Source organism: Ailuropoda melanoleuca, chromosome 15 (assembly GCF_002007445.2).
Source record: "Ailuropoda melanoleuca isolate Jingjing chromosome 15, ASM200744v2, whole genome shotgun sequence".
Taxonomy (NCBI): Eukaryota; Metazoa; Chordata; class Mammalia; order Carnivora; family Ursidae; genus Ailuropoda; species Ailuropoda melanoleuca.
The window spans coordinates 44,186,393-44,210,060 of record NC_048232.1 but is presented as its reverse complement, the minus strand read 5'-3'; the positions used below and the strand labels follow the sequence as shown (position 1 = coordinate 44,210,060).

The 23,668-nt window shown below is 36.8% G+C and overlaps 1 protein-coding gene across 4 annotated transcripts in view; it reads right to left on the bottom strand.

Annotated features, from left to right (window-relative positions):
• CPSF6 (cleavage and polyadenylation specific factor 6) overlaps positions 1–23,668 on the bottom strand; it is a 35,252-nt gene that overhangs the window by 11,390 nt on the left and 194 nt on the right. Inside the window, exons 2-10 of one of the 4 annotated variants that reach the window (XM_034644572.1) lie at positions 15,783–15,992; positions 14,180–14,283; positions 10,203–10,348; positions 9,128–9,301; positions 8,887–8,997; positions 7,939–8,443; positions 5,472–5,587; positions 4,816–4,969; positions 192–387 (exon numbers count right to left, since the gene is read on the bottom strand). In XM_034644572.1, the coding sequence (XP_034500463.1) occupies positions 198–387; positions 4,816–4,969; positions 5,472–5,587; positions 7,939–8,443; positions 8,887–8,997; positions 9,128–9,301; positions 10,203–10,348; positions 14,180–14,283; positions 15,783–15,992 (1,710 nt within the window). In that variant the 3' untranslated portion in view covers positions 192–197. The remainder of the gene's footprint in view (positions 1–191; positions 388–4,815; positions 4,970–5,471; positions 5,588–7,938; positions 8,444–8,886; positions 8,998–9,127; positions 9,302–10,202; positions 10,349–14,179; positions 14,284–15,782; positions 15,993–23,668) is intronic. The other 3 variants (XM_011228658.3, XM_011228659.3, XM_019802733.2) reach the window with 3 other exon arrangements.

Below are 23,668 nucleotides of genomic sequence, written 5' to 3'. Positions count from 1 at the left end.
TCAAAATTTTTTTTTTTTTACCTGTCATTACTCACCTGTCATTTGTCTCAGATGTTTCCAGAAGATTAAATTCAGAACAAGTAGTTGGACCACTTAAAATGTAGGTTTATACTGTATAAACGATAGCCTTGGAGTTATAATTACTGTTAATAACACATATGCTAAATATAACAGGAACAAGGAATACCCACCTTCTTCTAGCGATGACGATACTCGCGTTCTCGGTCCCGTTCTCGGTCCCGATCTCGGTCCCGGTCCCGGTGTCTCTCTCGCTCTCTGCTTCTCTCTCTATAATAATCATCATGACGATCTCTACTACGGGATTTATGACGCCGACTCTTTTCTCGTGATCTACTATGGTCCCTCTCTCTTGATCGTTCACGTCTTCTAAAAGAAATTACTGGATTAATGCTCTCTGTAAGCGGATAGCAGTGTTTAAAAGCACCCAAGGAAAAACTTCTTTACAAATCTAGTTTAGACTCAGCATATCCTGAAATTCCAATAATGATTTACCAATTCACCAACAAGCATGAATAGAAATCCCATTTTTTTAAAAGATTTTATTAATTTATTTGACAAAGAGAGACAGCCAGCAAGAGAGGGAACGCAGGCAGGGGGAGTGGGAGAGGAAGAAGCAGGCTCCCAGTGGAGGAGCCTGATGTGGGGCTCGATCCCAAAACGCCGGGATCACGCCCTGAGCCAAAGGCAGACACTTAACGACTGCGCCACCCAGGCGCCCCAGAAATCCCATTTTTTAAAATATTCACCCCCAAACTGGGAACCAGACACACCGGGGCAATACATCTTATCCGCTATAACATCTAATAGCCTAAAACAGACATGTAATATTTACTGAACAAAAAACAGAAAGGTAAAGGAGAAAAATTTTCAAAGGACATTCTGTTTCAAACTAAAGACTGTACAGAAGGTAGTTTTTTAGACATAAAATTCACGAAATTATGAGACTTAAATACATAAAAATTACCACCCATTAACAGGTGACCTAAACCTATATCTAAGTATCAATTTTACATTTATAAGTATCCCAAATATGATTCATCGCAAGTCCTACTCCACTAAGAAATTTTCTTATAATATATATGTTTGCTGCACGGATGTGTGACAGGGACCTGGGGAACATGGTGGGAAGCAGAGTTCAAAACTCAGCACTTATGACCACTAGAAAATATTGGGATACAATTCACATTGTTATTCAATAAAAAGAAATGTTTCATGAGCTGCCTTCAAAAATAAACCAGGGGCACCTGGGTGGCTCAGTCAGTTAAGCGTCTGCCTTCAGCTCAGGTCATGATTCCAGAGCCCTGGGGTAAAGTCCCACATTGGGTTCCCTGCTCAGCGGGGAACCTGCTTCTCCCTCTCCCTCTGCCTGCCTCTCCCCATGCTTATGCACGCACACTCTGTCTCTCTCAAATAAATAAATAAAATCTTTAAAAACAAAACAAAAAAACCAAAACCAAAGCTAAACCAAAAACCAGGTAATTTAAACCAAAGTATACTGCTTAAAATACTTTTAGAAATTCTGCTAAATTCTTCACAATTCCAGACTTCAAGCTCTATTACAAAGCTTTAATCATCAAGACAATATGGTACTGGCACAAAAACACACACACAGAACAATGGAACAGAGTAGAAAACGCAGATATGGACCTTCAACTCTATGTTCAACTAATCTTTGACAAAACAGTAAAGAATATCCAATGGAAAGAACAGTCTCTTCAACAAATGGTGCTGGGAAAACTGGGCAGCTGCACGCAGAAGAACGAAACTGGACCATTTCCTTTTTCTTTTTAAGATTTTATTTATTTGAGAGAGAGAGCGCAGTATGCGCACAAGCATGAGGGAGTGGCAGAGGGAGAGGGAGAAGCAGACACACTGCTGAGCAGGGAGCCCGATGTGGGGCTCGGTCCCAGGACCCTGAAATCATGGCCTGAGCCGAAGGCAGCTGATTAACTGACTGAGCCACCCAGGCACCCCTGAAATTGGATCATTTCCTTACACTATACACAAAAATAGACTCAACATGGATGAAAGACCTAAATATGAGACAGGAATCCATCAAAATCCTTGAGGAGAACACAGGCAGCAACCTCTTCAACCTCGGCTGCAGCAACTTCTTGCCTAGATACGTCTCCAAAGTCAAGGGAAACAAAGGCAAAAACGAACTATTGGGACTACTGAGACAGAAGATATTTGCGAATGTCTTAGCAAATAAAGAACTAGTATCCAGAATCTATAAAGAACTTATCAAACTCAATACCCAAAGAATAATCCAGTCAAGAAGTGGGCAGAACATTTTTGCAAAGAAGACATTCAAATGGCCAAAAAGACACATGAAAAAGTGCTCAACATCACTCGGCATCAGGGAAATACAAATCAAAACCACGAGATACCACCTCACACCAGTAAGAATGGTTAAAGTTAACAAGTCAGGAAACGACAGATGTTGGCGAGGATGCAGAGAAAGGGGAACACTCTTACACTGTTGGTGGGAATGCAAGCTGGTGCAGCCACTCTGGAAAACAGTATGGAGGTTCCTCAAAAAGTTGAAAATAGAGCTACCCTATGACCCAGCAATTGCACCACTGGGTATTTACCCCAAAATACAAATGTAGTGATCTGACAGGGCACCTGCACCCCAATGTTTATAGCAGCAATGTCCACAATAGCCAAACTATGGAAAGAGCCCAGGAGTCCATCGACAGATGAATGGATAAAGACATGGTGTGTGTATATATATATATATATATGTGTGTGTGTATATATATATATATATATATATGTATATATATATATATACATATATATATATATATATACACAATGGAATATTATGCAGCCTTCAAAAAAATGAAACCTTGCCATCTGCAATGACCTGGATGGAAGTAGAGGGTATTATGCTAAGCGAAATAAGTCAATCAGAGAAAGACAACTATCATATGATCTCACTGATACGTAGAATTTAAGAAAAGGCAGAGGATCATAGAGGAAGAGAGGAAAAAAATGATACAAGACAAAACCAGAGAGGGAGATAAACCATAGAAGACTTTTAATCATAGAACAAACGGACGGTTGCTGGAGGGAAGGGGGTGGAGGGATGGGGTAACTGCGTAATGGATATTAAGGAGGACATGTGATGTAATGAGCACTGGGTATTATATAAGACTGATGAATCACAGGCCTGTACCTTTGAAACCAGTAATACATTATATGTTAATTAACTGAATTGAATTTAAATTTAAAAATGTTAAAAAAAAATTCTGCAAATTCTGAAATTCATAATAGTGAAATAACAACCGCCTGTAAGCCAAAATATCTATTTTGTATTTTTGCACCAGACAGCTAGACTTAGCAAATGTTATTAGATGCTAAGCTCCTTGATCAAGGTAGAAGGTCTTATGTAGTAGGGCTTAAAAAATTAAAAAGAAGATTACGGCTATGACAAATTTGTTCAGATACAAAGATCCTTACTTACACTGGGTCAGAAAGGTACTAATTAGGAAGTTGGGGACCATGACAAAGACAAGCTCCTTTCCCTTATTTTAACGAAGACTCTAACACCAGATAAAGTACACTGAAGACAGATCTGTGAACATTATGTACAGACTGAAGATCTACCTTTGAAAAATACGTAAAATTTCAAGGTTAGCTGCAATGCTAAAAAAAGGAATTACCTAATTAGAAAACTAAGAACAGATCACTTATTCATTAACTCCCTTGTTCAAAGAAATATTTATTTAGCACCTATTCTGTACCGAACACTGTTTAGTCATTAGAAATACTGTAGTGAAGAGGACAGGTAAGGCCCCTTCCATCTTCCAATACCTGTTCTAGTGAAAACAAATGTGCAATAATAATAAATAGGGATGCCTGGCTGGCTCAGTCGGTTAAGGGTCTCTTGGTTTCAGCTCAGGTCATGATCTCAGGATTACAAGACTGAGCCCCATGTCAGGCTCTGTGCTCAGCACAGAGTCTGCTTGGGATTCTTTCCCTCCTCCTCTCCCTCCCCCTCAAAAAAATAAAATCTTGGGGCGCCTGGGTGGCATAGCGGTTGAGCGTCTGCCTTCGGCTCAGGGCGCGATCCCGGTGTTGTGGGATCTAGCCCCATATCAGGCTCCTCCGCTGTGAGCCTGCTTCTTCCTCTCCCACTCCCCCTGCTTGTGTTCCCTCACTCACTGGCTGTCTCTATCTCTGTCAAATAAATAAAATCTTTAAAAAATAAAAATAAAATAAAAATAAAATCTTAAAAAAAAAAAGATTATGGTAAGTACTATGAATATTCTAAGTACTATCGAAGAAATAAAAAGAACAATATGACAGAATAACCTCGGAGAAGACCTCTCCTAGAAGTTAGACTGAGTTGAGGCATGAAGAGTAAGCAGCCAGCTATGTGAAGAGCCAGGGAAAAGGGGTCCCAGCAGAAGGAATACCAAGTATAAAACCAGTGAGGTGATTAAGTATTGATGTATCAAGGGGAAGAGAAGGGAGACCACCATGACTAGAGAATAGTGGGAAAGGGGTGAGGTACACAATGAGGCTGAAAAGACAGGCAGGTATTACACAGTGCCTCAATGTTTACAATCTTATTCTAAGAGTAACTGGAAACATCTGAGGGGTTTTAAAAGCAAGCAAACACCTGACATTTGATTGAATGTAAAAAAAGAAAAAAAAATTACTCTAGCTGTTTCATAAACAGTAACAAGTAAAATCAAAGTCCTATTTTAAAGTCCCAAACACAGTATTTTTTCTATTTGTAAAGTAACAGTTTTAAATAGACATGAGACAGGAAAGTTCTACCTTGATCCAGAACCATAAGACTTGGATTCAATTCCATGAAGGCAATCTTGCAAAGAGCTAATGAGAACTTTGCAACGATCATCAGCAGATACTTTGGATTGTTTAATTAAAGAAATTGCAGTCACCAATGTCTCAATAGCACTCCCATAATCACCTAATGAGGGAAAGGAGAGGGGGTTGAAATCAAATAAATTGTTTCCAAAATACCACCAAACCACTTGTGGTTAAGAGTAATAACGCATTTTATAAAAGACCACTAAAATTAAACTACAGAAAATGTCTTAATTTTTTTGGTGTTTCACCATTTGGAAAATGCTTTTATTATGTGCATGAAATTAGCACAATTTGTTATTATTACAGCTGTGTAAAGCAGCTATAGTAATATGAGAGTCATATTTAAAATATGAGAATCAAATTTAAGCCATTAAATATAAGGACTAAAACTTAAATCTACACGTAAAAATTTTAAATTATGGCTCTTGTCATTAGTGTGACGCATAGTTTCCTTCAATGTCTTTTAAATAAACACAGGTATGATTTGGGAATACGACTTTAAGTACTAAATGCAAATGACCAATCTTCAAGATTGCACATAGTTTTAGGTCATTCCTAATAACATAAATAAGAAATATTAATACAGGAAGAAATATACAAACCAGCACTGGCATCAGACACAGCTCTTGAAATAGCACTGCTTGAGATTGCCCTATTTCTATTCATGATTTCTTCAAACTCAGCTTCACTCAATGGCGTTCTTGCAGTATCCATTTCCCTATAAAATAAAAATAAATCTTAAATTGTACTCAACAAATTTTCTAAGTTAGTCCTAACAGTATAAAACAATTCATACTAGTTGCTTTTGACAAGTGCCTCAGAGCTAGTAGTTATTTTTCCAGAATGAAGCATACTATTTATCCTACAAAGAGAACTAGTCTAAGCAAAATTCTCTTATACCACTATCATTCAGGCGAAATAAAGTAGTAACTTAGAATCCCTGTCTTTCTGGAGGCCAGAAATAATGTATTTACATATCTACAATATAATATATTTCAGAGTCACACAAAAACAGATAAACTGTTCTGATGAATATATATGATAGTTATATATCATTGTATCTTTTATTTATATATATTTTTAAATGATGGCAACAAAAAATACAGCCCTACATGATTAAGGAATTTGGTTACATTTATGTTTGGATCCTCTAGGCACAGGGCCCAACTCACAACAGGATAACAAATGTCTGATTAATTAACAGAACTTCAGGCGGGTACAAGATCTTAGACCATCTTGTTTGCCACCGAATCCCCAGAAGAGTATCTGGCAAATAAAAGATAGTAAGTATAAGCAACTGTTGAAAAAAATGAATTAGGTGCCAAAATTTTCAGAAGCTGCTTGACAACTTTAAAAATTATACATGTACATTGTGTGTCAACTATATTTCAATAAAAAAAGAAAAAGCTGTACGATGTACAGTATGGGAAAAAGAAAGCTTCTTGCCATCTGAGTTACTAGTTACTACGTAGGACACTGAGTTGAGGGAGGCAGTAGCAGTTCATCCCAATGAAATGAGAAAAGAGTTAATCTAATCTTTTGCATGCTTTCAAGGTATTACTGTTATTCCCCAAACTTTATAAACATCCTAAGCAAATTACAAGTTGTTCAAAATACAAGTATAATTTCAACTAAATGCTGTGACTTGTGCCCATCCTATTCCTCTTAAAAAATTTTTAAAAAATCCCATGTGTGAGTTTTCTCTAATCTTCAATAAAAAATTAGTCATTAATAACCATCAACCCACTCTCGAAGACGTAATACTGCAAAAATTCTATTATGTTAGAAAAAAAGATATGAAACTCAAATTTTAAAGAGTGAAACCAAGTCACATAACCCGCTCTTCTATACTAAAGGTGAACACTTAATATGAATTCACTCACTGGAATTAAAGTGAACAGAAGTTATACTTCAGCAGTTCTAATAGTTTTCTTTAAAAAAACAGCATTTTTAAAAACAGATTTTATTTATTTACTTGAGACAGAGCAAGCGCAAGTGGGGTGGGTGGGGGTGGGGCCAACGGAGAGGGAGAAGCCGACTCTCCACTAAGCAAGGAGCCTGACTTCGGGCTCGAACCCAGGACCCTGAAATCATGACCTGAGCCGAAGGCAGACAACCAACTGAGGCAACCCAGGTGCCCCCAAACAGCATTTCTGACAGTCATGCAACCTCTACGAATAGATAATGATCAATGGACTTTGCTTACAACATCGAATTTATTGCCATGTGCCTGTGCAATTGCATGGAATTAGGCAGATTCTCAAATCCATTCCGTCAGGACATTATCAGACAAAATGAAATACAAAGCATTTTAACAGTGATAGTTTAAAAATATAAACTCAGGAAGAAATTAAAGGGGGCAAATTCAAACAGTTCCTAGAGATTATAAAATCTAGCTCTCTAAATTATGTTTTGAGTTATGGATAGTTTTTAAATGACTTTCAAATGACCTTCAATAGTGTTTCCGCCCAGCTCTTCTCCAAGGATCACCAATTATTTTAATTTCCACAAAAACTGTGTTTTATAAGCCTTCGTCTAACCAAATACACTTATAAATTATTGAATGTTCCCATTTTAATTAAAAGTTGGTAATTTGCTACTCAGGACTCCTGATCAGCATGAGATAATCAATAGTACCCATATAAGAAACTGATCTAATTCCTAAAATGAAGAAACTTTGGTGCTCTGTGTAGTATCACCAATGGTAAGTGAGATACATTTTAAAATCTTAAAAGTAGCTTAGGGAATCCCATCTGCTCACTTAAATTATCTTTATTAACCTCTTTTAACTTAAAAAATAATGAAAATGAACCCCCAGGATTAGTGACTCGCTCTAAATCATGTAGCTTTATTAAGTGGCAGAGGTGGATTATTCCCAATGCTGTTTTGTATGTCTTTCACCATACGATACTGCCTCTTCTAATAAGAGAAAACAATATAGAAAATTAAATATCAGGGAAAAGGCCATAATTTAAAAAAAGCAAACAAAAACTTTAGTGATGAGAGCGTGGAATATCTTTTACCAATCAAATACACCAACTCTACTGTCATTGATACATACTAACTTACCTTCCAGGAGGACCATAGTCACCCCTATCATATGGTGGGGGTCGGCCATATGGATCTGTTGGTGGTGGACCCCGGCTATCTGATGTAGGCATGCCGCTGTTAGTCGGTGGAGGAAAGAAAGCCGGGTTCACATGTGGAGCTGGTGGTGGGGCACCTGGAGGTGGTCCAGGAAGATGCGGAGGAGGAGCAAGTGTAAGGGGTGGCCCAAGAGGACCAGGTGGGCGAGGTGGAAAGGGGCCTGGAGGTGGAGGTGGTCCCTGTTGTGGAGGTGGTGGACCAGGAGGGGGGCCGTAGCCTGGAACTGGAGGTGGAGGGCCAGGAGGAAGCGGACCCAATGGAGGCTGCCCAAAAGGTTGTCCAGGAAAAAGAACTGGTGGTGGAGGGCGATCTCCTCGATTAGGAGGCCCAGCTAAAGGAGGAGGCAGAACCTGACCAGGAGGTGGAGGACCCGGTGGACCAGGTGGGCCTGGAGGACCTAAGGGTGGACGCGGTGGAGTCTGTCCAGCTGTAGTATAAAGGAGAGAGGAGAGAGAGAGAGAAAAAACACTTCAATAAAGTACTGTAACCTTTATGCCAAGATACTTTTAAAGCACAACTCATAGGCCAAGATTCTTTCTCTTTAAATGAAACCCGTAAGGTAAATGCTACACTAACAACTACAAAAGTGAAGTATATCTTTACAAATTTAGCTAGTTCAATTTATGCTTAAGAAAAATTATTGAAACAAAAAATGTTAATAAAGATTACAATGCTTAGAGATAGTTTCCATCTTTCAGCGTACACACATTTCTTACAGTGAAATCACCCACCTTATATTCTACTCTGATGCCAAGCTAGAAAGTGAAACAAGGAAAAATGGTCTTGAAAGGATTTTTTAAGAGGTAAGAAAATAAGACGGATGTAAATATTCTATATATAAGTCAAGCAAGTTTGGAGAAAAATAAAGACCTTTTAGGCCAAAAATGGGTATTTCCTCTATGCTGTGCCCCATATGCCATGGAATCCTAGTTTCCAGGAACAAAGGCCGAGTTCCTTTAACAAGATGCTTGATCAAATTTCCTGGATTCCAAAAATAGCATAACAAGGAGAGTAAGTCACATTAATAATGCATTACTTGAAAAAGAGAGAAAAGGAAAAGAGGTATTAAGGTAGACACATTTTATCCATGGTAATTTAAGAAAAATTTTACCTGGAAAAGGTGGGGGTGGCCCTCCTGGTCCCGCTGGTCCAGGAAATCTGTCCCCACCGGGAACAGCCCCTGGAAAACGGCCCCGTCCTCTACCACCTTGTGGAAATGCTGCACGTGAACTGCCTCCTGGAGGACCAGCTTTACCTTCCCCAGACATTTGTCCTGATTGTGTAGCTGCAAATATCCAAATACTCATAAATAGCATTTATTAAAATAGTCCTCTGAAATGTAACCACTGCTATTAGAAACAACTCTATTTCAAAGTTCACGTATGCTATTTGCTAACTTGCAGATGCCTTGGGCCTGTCCATACTACATGAAGAAGTACTGGTAAGGAAACATTCATATGTAGTTAAGTTCTTCTCGAGTTTCAAAATATCCAAACTTAAATGTACTTCCAGTGAGTAAATATGAGTTACTTTCAAAATACCAGTACTCTACAGCAGCCAAGACTGAAATTCCCCCAACAGAAATCTGAATTTCAGTGAGCATGGATTATTTAAATTTTGTATCATATTTTCAGTTAAGTCTTACGTGCTAAAACATTAAAAGAAAAACAACCACTTGAATTTTTGTTAATTGCATGATCATCCACCTTATCTCTTTAAGTGATAGCATTCATTAAGTGTGTAATGGCAAATCTTTTCTATATTCACTTTACCAAGTGGTGGAAGGTCTTGGTGCCAAGCAGAAAATCAACGAGTATTTTCTGGTTACCAGTGGTTTCTCCCCCACCACACACACATCCACATAACTTTCCTTCAATCTAAGGATTAAAATGTAGTTTCTTCCTTTCTCTAGGATGGGAACAACAGGATAAGAATGGCAGGGCTATAGAACTTGCACACTGTTGTATAATACTGGGTTTGAGACATGTAGTGAAAAATGGGAATGGGTTTTCAGTACACAGGACCACAGTCATAAACCAGATTTAATTCAAAGGACAGACTTTCTAAAAAGGATTCTCCAATGAATTAAATATTAAGATGACTTCTCTAGTGTAATATCTAACAAATACTAGCAACATTGGTTAAAATGCACATCTTTTAATAAAGGCCTCTGAGGGATTGCTTACTTTTCCTGGACTGCATTTCAAATTGACTCAGGAACTGTTTATTGCATGGAGTTACAACAGGATTCTGACCATGAAGTTCTCTTTTAGGCAACAGATCCATTAACTTTTTTGAGGATGCTTCAGATCCAACACCAACAAGGGCAAACCTAAAAGACGTTTAAAGGAGTGAGGGTAGGTGAGGAGAGATTAACAAAGCTACTGTTATTAAAAAGGAAATGGTATGAATTTACCTTTATTTAAGACAAATGAAAATATTTCTTAAATTAAAACTATACAAGTTCATACTTTCATCTTTAACTTTTTCAAAGTAACAACATACCATATACTTCACTCATTTAAAGTGTACAATCCAGTGTTTTTTTAGTATATTCAGAGTTTTACAACCATCACCACAAACAATTTTAGAGCATTTTCATCTCAAAATGAAACTCCATACTCACTAGCTGTCATTCCATTTCCTCCCATGGCTCAACCCTAGGAAGCACTAATTCACATTCTGTCTCTGAATTTGCCTATTCTGGACATTTCATATATATGAAATTATACAATATGTGGTCCTTTGTGATTAGCTTCTTTCACTTTAGCATAATGCTTTCAAGGTTTACACATGCTGTAGCATGTATCATTACTTAATGTCTTTTTATGGCTGAATAGTATTTCATATGGATATAGCACATTTAAAAAAATATCCATCAATTTATGGACATCTGGGTTGTTGTTTCCATTTCTTGGTTACTATGAATAATGCCACTGTGAAAAGATGCCCAACATCATTAACTATCAGGGCAACGTAAATCAAAACCACAATGAGATGCTGTTTCATATCCACTAGGATAGCTATAATCAAAAGGATAAAAAGTGTTGATGAGGACGTGGAGAAATTAAAATTTCATATACTGCTGATAGGAATGTAAAATGGTGTGGTTACTTTGACAAATCGTCTGGCAATTCCTTCAAAGGTTAAATACAGAGTTAACATATAACCCAGTATTTCCCGAGTGTGTATGCATGTGTGTATGTATGTATGTATGGCAATTCCTTCAAAGGTTAAATACAGAGTTAACATAGAACCCAGTATTTCCCGAGTGTGTATGTATGTATGTATGTACACCCCCCTAACAGAATTGAGTATGTGCTCATACAAAACTGGTACAATATTCAAAGGGGCATTATTCACAATAGCAAAAGTGGAAACAACCCTAATGTCCACCAAATGATGGATGGAATAAAGACATAGTATATCCATATGGTATTTAGCCATAAAAAGAATTAAATACTGATACATGCTACAACATGGCTGAATCTTGGAAACATTAAATAAAAGAAGTCAGTCACAAAGGACCACATATTGTATGATTCTATTTATATGAAATGTTCAGAATAAGCAAATTCATAGAGATAAACTGTTAACGGGTATGGGATTTCTTCTGGGGGTGATGAAATGTTCTGGAATTAGTGATAATAAATACACTAAAAACTATCAGACTGAATATTTTTATTTTTTATTTATTTTTAAAAAGATTTTTATTTATTCATTTGTTGGGGGGGAAGCACGCATGCGCAAGGGCAGGGGGAGCAGCAGGCAGAGGGAGAAGCAGGCTCCCCACTGAGCAAAGAGTCCAATGCAGGACTCAATCCCAGGACCTGGGATCACGACTTGAGACGAAAGCAGACACTTAGCTGACTGAGCCACCCAGGAATCCCAGACTGGACATTTTTACAAGATTAATTTTATGGATGTGAAATATCTCAATTAAGAAAAATAAATTTAAAAAATAAAACAAAAATAGAAAAAGAGAAGGAAAGAAAAAATGAGAAAAAAACAAATGGCTACCAAATTTCACACAGTTACAGGATATTCTAGATTATTCTCAGAAGGGCTCGTAGCAGCTTAGAATCCTTCTCTTCCTAATGTTCAAAATGGCCCTTTAACTAGATCCTTATTCTAGTCAACAAATTCTGCTGTGTGACTCAACATTATCTTCAGTCACAACACTTAGAAACAATTTAATGAATTCATTAATTTAATAAATATTTATTGACCACCACCACCTACATGCCAGACACAATCCAGGGCTGGGGACACAGGAGTGAACAAAACAAAATCCTTCCTCTAGTGGCGCTTACTATCTAATGGAGACAGGACCAATAAGTAAAATACACTATAATAAAGAAAAAATAAAGAAACACAGTGAAAGGAGCAGAAGGTAATATTTTCTATAGGATGATGAGGAAAGAAAACTCTTTCAACAGAGTCCTGAATGAAATGAGAGAGAGATCCATGTGGATATGTGGGGGAAAAAACCAACCAAGAATAAGAAACTACTAGTGTAAAAATCCTAAGTAGGAAGGTGTTTGAAGAACAGCAGAAATAAATGTGCCTTAAACAGCATAAGGAAGACGAAGAATGGTAGGATCTAAGGTCAGACAGGTGGTGGGGAATAGATCACATAATGCCTTCTAGGCCACAGTAAGATTCTGGCTTTTACTCTAAGTGATAGGGGACCATTAGAAGAAGATCTGAGCAAATACTGATGTCACTTTTTTCCAACGTTTACATTGTGCAGTAACATAAGCTATAGGGGATTTAGGGTAAAAGCAAGAACACCAGGTAGGAAGCTATTACAAAAGTTCAAGTAAGAGATAATAGTGGCTCAGGACTAGGTAATAGAAGTGAAGTTTGTAAGAAGTGGTCGGATTCCACATATATTTAGAAAATATTATTTTTTAAAAATTTTATTTATTTGAGAACACTAGCACGAGTGGGGGGAGGGGCAGAAGGAAAAGTAGACTCCCTGCTGAGCAGGGAGCCAGATGCAGGGCTCGATCCCAGGACTCCGGGATCATGATCCCAGCTGAAGGCAGACGATTAACTTACTGAGCCACCCAGGCACCCCTATTTAGAAAATATTCTTAATGAAAACTAATACACTGAACATAAAACAAGAATAAACTAAGGCATATTCCTTATCATTTTGCATCCAGCAATTTATCTTTAAAAAATGCAAAATCCGGGGTGCCTGGGTGGCATAGCGGTTAAGCGCCTGCCTTTGGCTCAGGGCATGAACCCGGCGTTATGGGATCGAGCCCCACATCAGGCTCCTCCGCTATAAGCCTGCTTCTTCCTCTGCCACTCCCCCTGCTTGTGTTCCCTCTCTTGCTGGCTGTCTCTATCTCTGTCGAATAAATAAATAAAATCTTTAAAAAAAAAATCAAAAATCCACACCTAAAGGTGTATATAAAATGATGCCTGCTGTAACATTACTTATAACAGAGACTGAAAACCCAAATAACCAAAAAAAAGAATGGTAAAATAAACTACTGTAGCATACAAGGTATGATGGAAAGAATTAAGACATTAGAGAAGATGTGAATTTATGGATAAGTATGTTTAACTCATGTTATGAAACATGAATTAATAATCCTATTCTTTTAATTTTTTTGCACTAAATATATAAATGGGCACTAAGGAAAAACCTGAAAGTATATTCACTAAAATCTTAAGAGTGATCATTTAAGGATGGTGAGCTTGTGGCTTTTTATTTTCCTATTTCTGGGTACCTGTATTTTATAATGTTGCTCTAATGATCCTATCTCATTTATATAATTTAATAGTTAAACTAAACAAAACATTCATGTTACATTATTCTCCAGTTGCCCATCTTTCCCCACCCCTTAAGCACAAGATAATAATTCTTCTTCAAACTGTCTTATCAACAATCATTTCAACCACAAATGGAGAAAACTCAGGAAAATTAAATAGACCTAATCTATCCACACTTCCAGCTTCACTAATTTAATAAGTTAGATCACAGGGTAAATGAAATAAGTGAAATGAAGGGAATCTCTGCCCAAGAACCTTCTGCCAATGTGGATAACAAAGCATGCGTACCGTTAGCATTAAGAATAGTTACTCCCAAAATTATAATCACTAACTCCTAACATATTAGGGGAAAAAACGAAATTAAAATTCTTACCCCTTTGACTGGCCATTTGCTCGATTTTCAAAAAATTTAATCTCCAAAATATCATTTACTCCCAAAGAATGAACTGCTTCAGTTAAGTCTTCATCTGTTGTCCACTGCAAGACATTACCCCCTCATTAACCATCAAAACATATCCAAGATTTTTCTTGTTTTAACTTGTTTTTAAGAGTAAACTCAGAACCTAAGAGACAGTTAATGCTCAGTGCAAATCTAAGCAGAGTTATTGCCAGTTAGTCTTTAATTTTTAAGTGGCATAAAAGCACCTGAGGACCTAACTTTATCCCTTGATAAGAGTTACAGAAATTAGAAGGTATATATCCTTGGAGATAAGATTTTTTTTTTTTTATAACTCTTAAGGAGTTCCTGGTCTCTCCCAACTTTAAACTGCTACGATGTTAAATTTTTAATAAAACCAATCTCACTTATCACTTCTCTCCTTAAAGGAAATTATTTCGGGAAATAAATTCCACCTTATGTTTGAGTACAAGATAAAAAAAAAAAAGCACTAATATGTATTGAGTACCTATCATGTACTTTATATTAAATACTTAACTCTTAAAACAATCCTGTAAGTCCTATTATTTTTCCCACTTCACACATGGTGCAATGGAGAAATTTAAAAAAGCTTGTCCAAGATCAAAAAAGTAAATGAAGGACAAGCTAAGATTCAAAGTCTTATTTAGCAATCACACTCCTCACAACTACACTGATACTGTCTCCAACATTTTAAAACTACTCAGATTGAGTGGTTGGAAATACATTAATTTTTTTTAAATGTGAACATTTTAAAATAAAATGCTACTAAGGAAAAAAGAATGACAAATTTTTATTTCTAGACAATTTTTAAACTTTCAAATGTATATACTAAATGTTTCGAAGTAGAGATGTAAAGATTCTATAGGACTATTTCAATAAATATTTAAGATTTAATGCTAATAAGAGCATAAATATACATTGAACATCCAGTTAATGAAACTCCCAATCTCATAAAAAACCCAAATTAAAGTACAATGTATATAGCAGTGTTTCCATAAATGAGATTTCAAATTTAAAAGCAGAAATGAAATTCAACAAGTTTTTAATATGTTAATGAAAACTTCTTTTTAAAAAGATTTTTTTAAGTAATCTCCACACCTAACATTGGGCTCCAACTCACAATCCCAAGATCAAGAGGTGCACACTCTTCCGAATGGCCCTGCCAGGAGCCCTAATAATAAAAACTTTTTAAAACCCTAGGTCAAACTGTTTGTTCCTACATTTCTGAATCCTGGTTTCAGATCTTATGAGCATTTTTCTTTGTAAAACCAGGCTAGCAGAAGTGTAGAAGTAGTAAAGTAAAGAATGTGATTTAAACTCAAAATAACTGAATTATATTTAACTGGAATCTCTACCAAGACAAGCTGAATGACCACAAAATTCAAAACTAGATTTGGAATTTATTTAAACGTACTTGAATTTCTCTCTTCATTGCATAAGCAAGCATACAGGACAACAAATCTTCAAATTTCTATTTTATAAAACTGGAAGAAATTAACTACTTGAACAGTTCAAAACCAACAATCAATAGTTTAATTCATATGTTAAATTTACTTACCCATGTTAAATTTCCAATATACAATGCAATTCTCTTTCCAGTATACGTATAGACAACATTTGGTGCTGCTCCTTTACCCACATCATCACCAACAGTTGGTGGGAGAGTATCCAAGTAATCACGGTCTTCTGGGGCATCTCCATTATTTGCAGATGGAGAGATGACATCATCATACAAATCTATCTGATCATGCCCACCATATTCAGCTTCCTGAGACACAGAAATAATGCTCTAAATTATACAACAGTCAGACTACCACTAAACAGATTTGAATACAAATTCATTCAACTATTTTGTTTTAAAAATCTGGTAGAAGATAAAGCCCCAAAGATGTCAGTAAAAATCTTCTCTTACTTCACGCCATAGATGTATTCTTGAATGGTACCTAAAAAGTGAATTTCTATACAATAAATCCTATTTTCCCACTTACATATTTTATAATATAGGAAATAATGTTCCTCGGGGAAAAGAATGATATGGAGACAAAATAAACTAATAACATACAATTTTCCTTGGAAGTACAATACTCTTAGAGTAGAAGTAACAATACATGAATGCAAACAGATGGGCTTCAAAAAAATGACACAAAAATATCACAAACAAAACTCAGAGCCATTATAAATCTTTAATATTTAACTGCAGAAAAATACAACTATTATTTTCTATGGTATTCAGGATCTTGTTTACCAACCCTGTGAAAGGTATTAGTTTTAGACAAAAGCAGTGAGCTAAGCCAAAGGGAAGGGATGAAGAAATGTGGGTACATATATTATTCCAAATGTCATAACAAACGAACAAGGAAAAAACAACAAATAAAATATGCGTAAAACTATCCAAATTAGTATCTAGCAATATTTCATTATTCTCAGTCAACAAAGAGTTAACGCTTACCTGACTTCTTAGATCTCTAGTCAATTAAGCAAGAGATATCTAGTGGATTAGCAAGAGAAAAGTGATACCAGCAAGGATCTAGTAAAGCTATGCCACTGAGTGTCATCAGCAGAATTAAAACAATGCTAGTGGATGCCACTTACATGCCAAAATGGTAAGCAAGGAAAAAAGGGAAACAAAAAAGAAACAGAAATGTATACAGAAAAATGAAGAAGGAGGGTTCTACCTTAAATAATTACAAGAAAAATGAAATGCAGACTTTGGCAGAACACTCAACACCACTGAAATTGCCCCTAGTAAGGGCTACAGGCTTGACTAGCCAGAATCAGAAGAAAATCTACTTTCATCTTCCTTTCCATTACTAAGTATCTAAATCAATGTGAACTATTTTATTTTTCTTATGAGATAGAATATTTGAGACTACAATACAATATGGGTTATATCCTCTTAATACAATTTATTAAGGATGAACTGTTAATATAAATGGCATCTAAGGAGGAGCTAAAAGTTCTAATAGTTTTAAGGACTATTACAAGGATAGAGAAATGACCCAGAGAAAGCATTTGTAATAGGACTATAAACAGATCAACAAAATATTGTTATTACAGGCCCCAAGAGAACATAGCTATTGCTTTGTTATCCAGAAGAGCGGCAGAGTTAAGACTTTTTTTAAGAAGAAAAAAACCTAAAAGGGGAAATACCAATTATACACATAGCCAAAGGAATCTGAAATTACAAAGTTATCTTCAGGTAATCTTCTGCATAACTGAGTCAACCGATTTACTACTTATATAACAGCATCTTTACATAACATTTTGTTATGAGGAGAATGTCTGTAAGACTTAATCTAATAAGGAATCCAAGATCTCTAGGTTAAGCCACAGAACAAAGCCATCTTAGCAATGGGCAGAAACTAAGACCACAAGTCACTAAATTATGCCTTGATTTTATTTTGTTTGTATAGCAATATCAAAATAATATTTTAGAACTGAGTTTTTGTTAAAGTAACATGCTCAAATTGCAGTGACAGTAAAAATTAGAAAAAAGGAGGATGAGTTTTGTTATGAAGTTTCAGTGTAGCTGAAGCTTCAGGTAGCGTGGCTGCAGCAGTGGTTCCATACCCTTAAAATACTAAAAAGATTCCCACAAGTGTTAGTGGGCATTTTAGACTCTTGCAATCCAGTTCTATACATCAAGTGGAATTATTATTATTATTCAAAAGGAGTTGTGTTTCCATCCTCCTCAGCAGAGACTATAATCACAATATATGGTCTGAGGGAGAGTAAAAAAGAATGCAAGGATTATTTAAATTTACACTTTCATGAAACAGGTTAACACATTATTTGATTTTTCATTAGCTGTAAATCTAGGAAAATGTTTACATAAGTAGACAATAATTTACAAGCATAATCGCAGCTACACTAACCTGGTGAATCACAATCACTTACTATTTTTGTCCGTCCACGAATTCCTATGTTGACACCAACCAATTTTCCACATTGATATGATTCTACCAATATTTAGGATCAGCCATTTTGTCTGGTAGTTGGACTGCTTCCAATTGGTTGAAGTATGATGCTAATTGAGACCAGGGTCCTGGGGTTTGATATCCATGTGGACTAGTTAGCTTCGCTCTGTTCCAAGGCCACAGCCTGTACTTCTAGCCCCAACGGTATGCATTTGGACGTGGTGAAAAAATATTAATGAATCTGAATACATTTGCTGCCATTACTAAAAATGCAACTCAAAGCACATACTCTTGAAGTATCAGTAATCCTCCTTTTGGGCTTCAGCATATCACATCTATCCTCCACATTAGGAAAAAAAAATACAGAACACATCTACTTTCTGTTCCCATTTTAAAAAGGGGGGAAACACATATTCTGAAATTATGCAAAATGTGTGTCATATATACGAAGGTGAGCTCCGAACATCCACTGGACAAAAAAAACAGCTTCTACTTTGTCAAAGAGAAATGGCCAACAGTGTCAAGTTCTATTACGGAAAGAATCTTTTCAATTATTATCTTTAGGGATTTTAATGGCACTCAAAAACAAAAACAAAAATCAACACTGCCTCTCTAAATATTTTTTTTATAAAGATTTTATTTATTTATTCGACAGAGATAGAGATAGCCAGCGAGAGAGGGAACACAAGCAGGGGGAGTGGGAGAGGAAGAAGCAGGCTCATAGCGGAGGAGCCTGATGTGGGGCTCGATCCCATAACGCTGGGATCACGCCCTGAGCCGAAGGCAGACACTTAACCGCTGTGCCACCCAGGTGCCCCAGCCTCTCTAAATATTTTAAATGCCAAATGCTGCGCAGTCTATCTACTTTTCATAGTAACTAATCTACTGGCAGAGCAGCACATTACCTATAACTTCCAATAAAATAACCGTTCTCAAGGTTTGTTTAAAAAAAAATCTGGTAATATTTTTCGTTCCCTACATTCTTAATCACTACAGTCATTCTAACCGCAAGGCATCCTTTTAAGATTTTACACTTCAAGATTATGTTCTACATGATACACAAGTAGCTGCTGCCACATTAAAGAAAAGTTTAAAATAACATGGAGAGTAAAATAACCAAAATTCTATTAGCTCCCTTTTATTTTTTTTTAAAGATTTTATTTATTTATTTATTTGACAGAGAGAGACAGCCAGCAAGAGAGGGAACACNCAGTTTAAAATAACATGGAGAGTAAAATAACCAAAATTCTATTAGCTCCCTTTTATTTTTTTTAAAAGATTTTATTTATTTATTTATTTGACAGAGAGACAGCCAGCAAGAGAGGGAACACAGGCAGGGGGAGTGGGAGAGGAAGAAGCAGGCTCATAGCGGAGGAGCCTCATGTGGGGCTCGATCCCATAACGCCGGGATCACGCCCTGAGCCGAAGGCAGACGCCCAACCGCTGTGCCACCCAGGTGCCCCCTATTAGCTCCCTTTTAAAGGCAATGTTTCTTCTTCCCTCCAAGGACTTATTTTTAGACATATTTTCCTTAATCACTTCCCATAAAATTTTAGTATCATAAATGTCCTGTATATACATTCTGTATACCATCACTGTGCTGACCATGGAATAACTGTACTACACTCTTCATTCTCCCTGACAAGCCCAACAGGGCTTTTGGTGATTCAAAATTGTAATAATAGCGTCCCTGCATTATATGAGAGTACCAGTAATGGTACAGCAAGGGCCAATTGTTTCAAAGCCCCTGTTTAAAAAAGGAGGAGGAGGAGGAGAAGTAAAAGAAAAAAAGAGAAAGGAACTTAAAAGCCATTTCCATGTGGAGAAATATAAAGGGGGAGGTTTACATTTTGTATTTACAAAATGTATTCTATACCAAGGAAGAAAAATACTAGCATGCAAAATCCAGCAGAAGATAATCTAATTCATATTTATATTTATAGAAAATACATCATTTTCTGATTTTTATCTACTTATGTTCTGAGTACATTTGAAAATTAGTTTGTAATCCCTATAAAAAGGTCAATTAATGGTAAAGAAGCCAACCTGGTACTAAAAATATGCCACATGAACCACAAATGGTGGACAATTCACTGGCAGTTGAATGAATAAACTACATTCATAAATTGTAAAACTGGGTGGGAAGAGTTCTAGCTCCCCTAAATACTGCTACCAAAGTTTCTGAATCAATCTCTACCTATCGCATTCTCAACCTTACAGCCTTATCTCAGAGGATTTTCTATTAAACATAAATTTATCAGAAATAAGGTTTCACTGACTTTTGCCTAAGAAACTTATTTTCCAAGATCGGCTAGACAACTGGCTAAAGTAGATACATAATGATTAAATATAAAGTATAATGACCCATGAAATAAAGGCAAGTTGACTTATGAGACTGTCTAGTCCTTAATTTCTAAACCAATTTTTTCCCCAGCCACAACCTATATACATTTTCATTTTAAAACTCAGTGGTCAAATTACTGAATCAGCACTGTTAACCAGTGACCTAATATTAGACCGATCAATAACTAAATTCGGTATTAAGAGCTTTTGATCTCCAAACAAGCAAAACATGCTTCAATATATACAGTGTAAACTTCCCTGAGGTTCCTAGGATTTCTGACTTTCCCCATCAATAAAAATTCTACAGATACACATAAAGGAGTTTTATAACACATGACCTGTCATAATGTTATAATTATGTAGATGTCTTTCACCCCCACTACAGTGCATTGTAAAGACTATCTGAAATTTGTATCCCTCCTTGATGGCATATAACAGATACTCAAGAAATGTATTCTGAACAACTGAGTCTGAAAATTTTTTAGTCTTGGTCAAAATTAAAAAGTCTGTAATTATTAAATATTAGGTTAGTAACTACCACATTAGAGTACAAATTCCAGTTCAAACTGGACTGACACATACTATAGAGGCTAAAACAGAACTGCTTTCTTTTCAACTCCAAATTCAAGTAATGTAGAGGTTTGGAAGTAGTTCAAATTCTCCTTCCACTGGAGCAACTAACTGTTCTCAATTCGGTTACATCCAAAGACCTTTAAGAATTAAAGAGCACCCATGAAGAACAGCCAAGTCCCTTGTGCCTTCTCTCTCTCTCCAACTTGATTCTCCATTCTTAAATTCATCTGGTGAAGAAAGAACTCTATAGTTTCACTAAACTTATTCTCACCCCATTCTGAAATTAAAGTTTCTTCTAAGACAGCTGTCTCATACTTTTTGAAATAGTTTTATACTGTGCATAACCAAAATACACAACTGAAAAAAAAAGCTTCATAAAGTATCACTTAAAATAGAAGAAAATGGAAAATACAGACTATAGATAATTTCAAAGTAAACAAATGCAATTAAATCTGCAGCTCACAGTGAAGAACAAGGCTTTTTTTTGAAGGTTTACACCAGTTTAGAAGCCAAAGTCAGTCAACTTTGGTTACACTTAGTAAAACACTTCACTCAACTACAGTTAAGAGTCATAGTTTACTATAGCAACCAGTACAAATAAGGTCACCAGCTCACAATAAAGTGAAAATTAAATCAGTTATAATTCTGTAGTTGCTTCTAATTCTGATCAATTTTCAAAAAAATATTTCAACGACAGTAACATTTTAAAAAAGAGGATGGACCTTGAAAACGACCAATTATCCTTTTGTGGCCATATTTTGTACAGGAATTACCAAAGCAAGCAGATTACAAAGGCCAACAATATGCAAAATAATAACAAAAACAAAGCCTCTATTTAATCCCATCAATGTATTCAAAAGTATGAAGATTTTACTGGTAAAATTATACAACTATGTGAGAGATAAAACAAAAAGCTACATTTTTAAGAGAACCCTATAAAATAGTTCCTCATCAGGGCCACAAAATTTTAATCTCTTCTTACCTCCTGCTCAGTCAGCACTAGTTACTGCACAAGGATAAGCAAGTATCACTCCTGCCAGCTATATGTATTAGAGAAATGGCCATCCCAAACTAAGTATGGGGAAGCCTAAAAAAACATCTTTCATGAAGAGGTCCTGAAGAAAGCTCAAATTCTAAAACTGTACCCAAATTTTTCCTTTATCATAGGGAAAAAGGCAAAGCAAATGCCTTTTCTTGTTTAAAAAAAAAAAGAACTACTGAAGACAGTCTTGAACATTTAATTGCTCCTTTACTCTCGGGTATGGCCCTCTTTTGGATGGAATGTTGTAACCATTTGATAAATAAAAAGAAATTTCCTAGAGCTCTTTGTCTACTGATCTGAAAAGCATTAGACTGATTGTAGTGCCCAAGGTAAATTTTCTAATTTGCCACTGACACAACTCAGGCATCACAGATCCAAAATACAAACACAATAAAAAGAACTAAGCTTTTTAAAACTCAACGTTTGATGACAATATCCAGTCTTTAACGGAGTAGCAGCCATTTAAAGCTAAATGAAAAATATTTTTTTCTAATTAAACCAGGAGCACAGTTAAGGATTTCTAGTTTTCCCTCTTTTTAAAAAAATCTTGAGCCCCTAGTCAGAAATAAAGTCCTGAATGTAGTGGGGGGAAAAAAGAAAAACACATTAACCACTAAAATTGTATCGAGCTTCTCTCACGGACCTGGAATATAAAAAATAAAGCTTTTAGGCGCACTACAGTTAGGTACAATTTAATTTTTTAAAATGTGTTACTACATAAAGGCAGTAAAGATGCGAACAAGAGACTTAGAGCTTACACGTCACTACTCTAGTAACAAACAAGATCTTTTGCAAGGATGTCCAACATTAGACATCACAGCTCCGCGGCTAGTTCTTCTAGGCAACTGTGGCTTGCGAGATACGGAAAACCTTCCATTCTCACTTTCTCCAACCTTTCAAAACGTAAATTAGCAGATCCCTCGGAGGACACTTTACATTTGCTTTTGAAAACCGGGTCTTACTTACAACCCTTTAAACTATACTGAAAGAATTTCGGGTGAACGTTCTTTATTTTAATCACTCCTCTTATCTCTCGGTGAGCTACCATCTCCCCCCCCCCTCATCCAACCAACACGCTTCCAAGTCTTTCTTTTAGCTCAGGCCATCTATCTTCACAGGTATTTTCATCACAAAAGCAAGAACAACTGGGCCTCAAAAGCACTGCAAGACCTCGACCACCCAGGCACGGCCCGCGCACCGACTTTTAAACACAATCGATGGTGCAAAAGTCAAACGACTTGTTGCAAACGTGCCCACACCGAAGCAGGCTTCAGAAAGCGTGAGGCGAGGAGGAAGAAGGCGCCACGCCGAAACCTGTCGCAAACGTGAGCAGGAGCCCAGGAAACTGGGCGCGCGGGATACAAAGGGCCATGAATGCGGCCTTCCATGAGGCGACCGTGCGCGGCCGGGGAGACAAAATGGAGCGACGAGAGGAATCGGAGCCCGAGCTGCACGGCCGGGGAAGAGGCGGCGGCCGGCGCGCGCCCCGCCGGGCTTCTTCCTCGACCCGGCGGCGGGGGAGGGGGCGCGGCGGCGGCCCGTTCTCCCGGCCGCGCACACGCGGCCCCA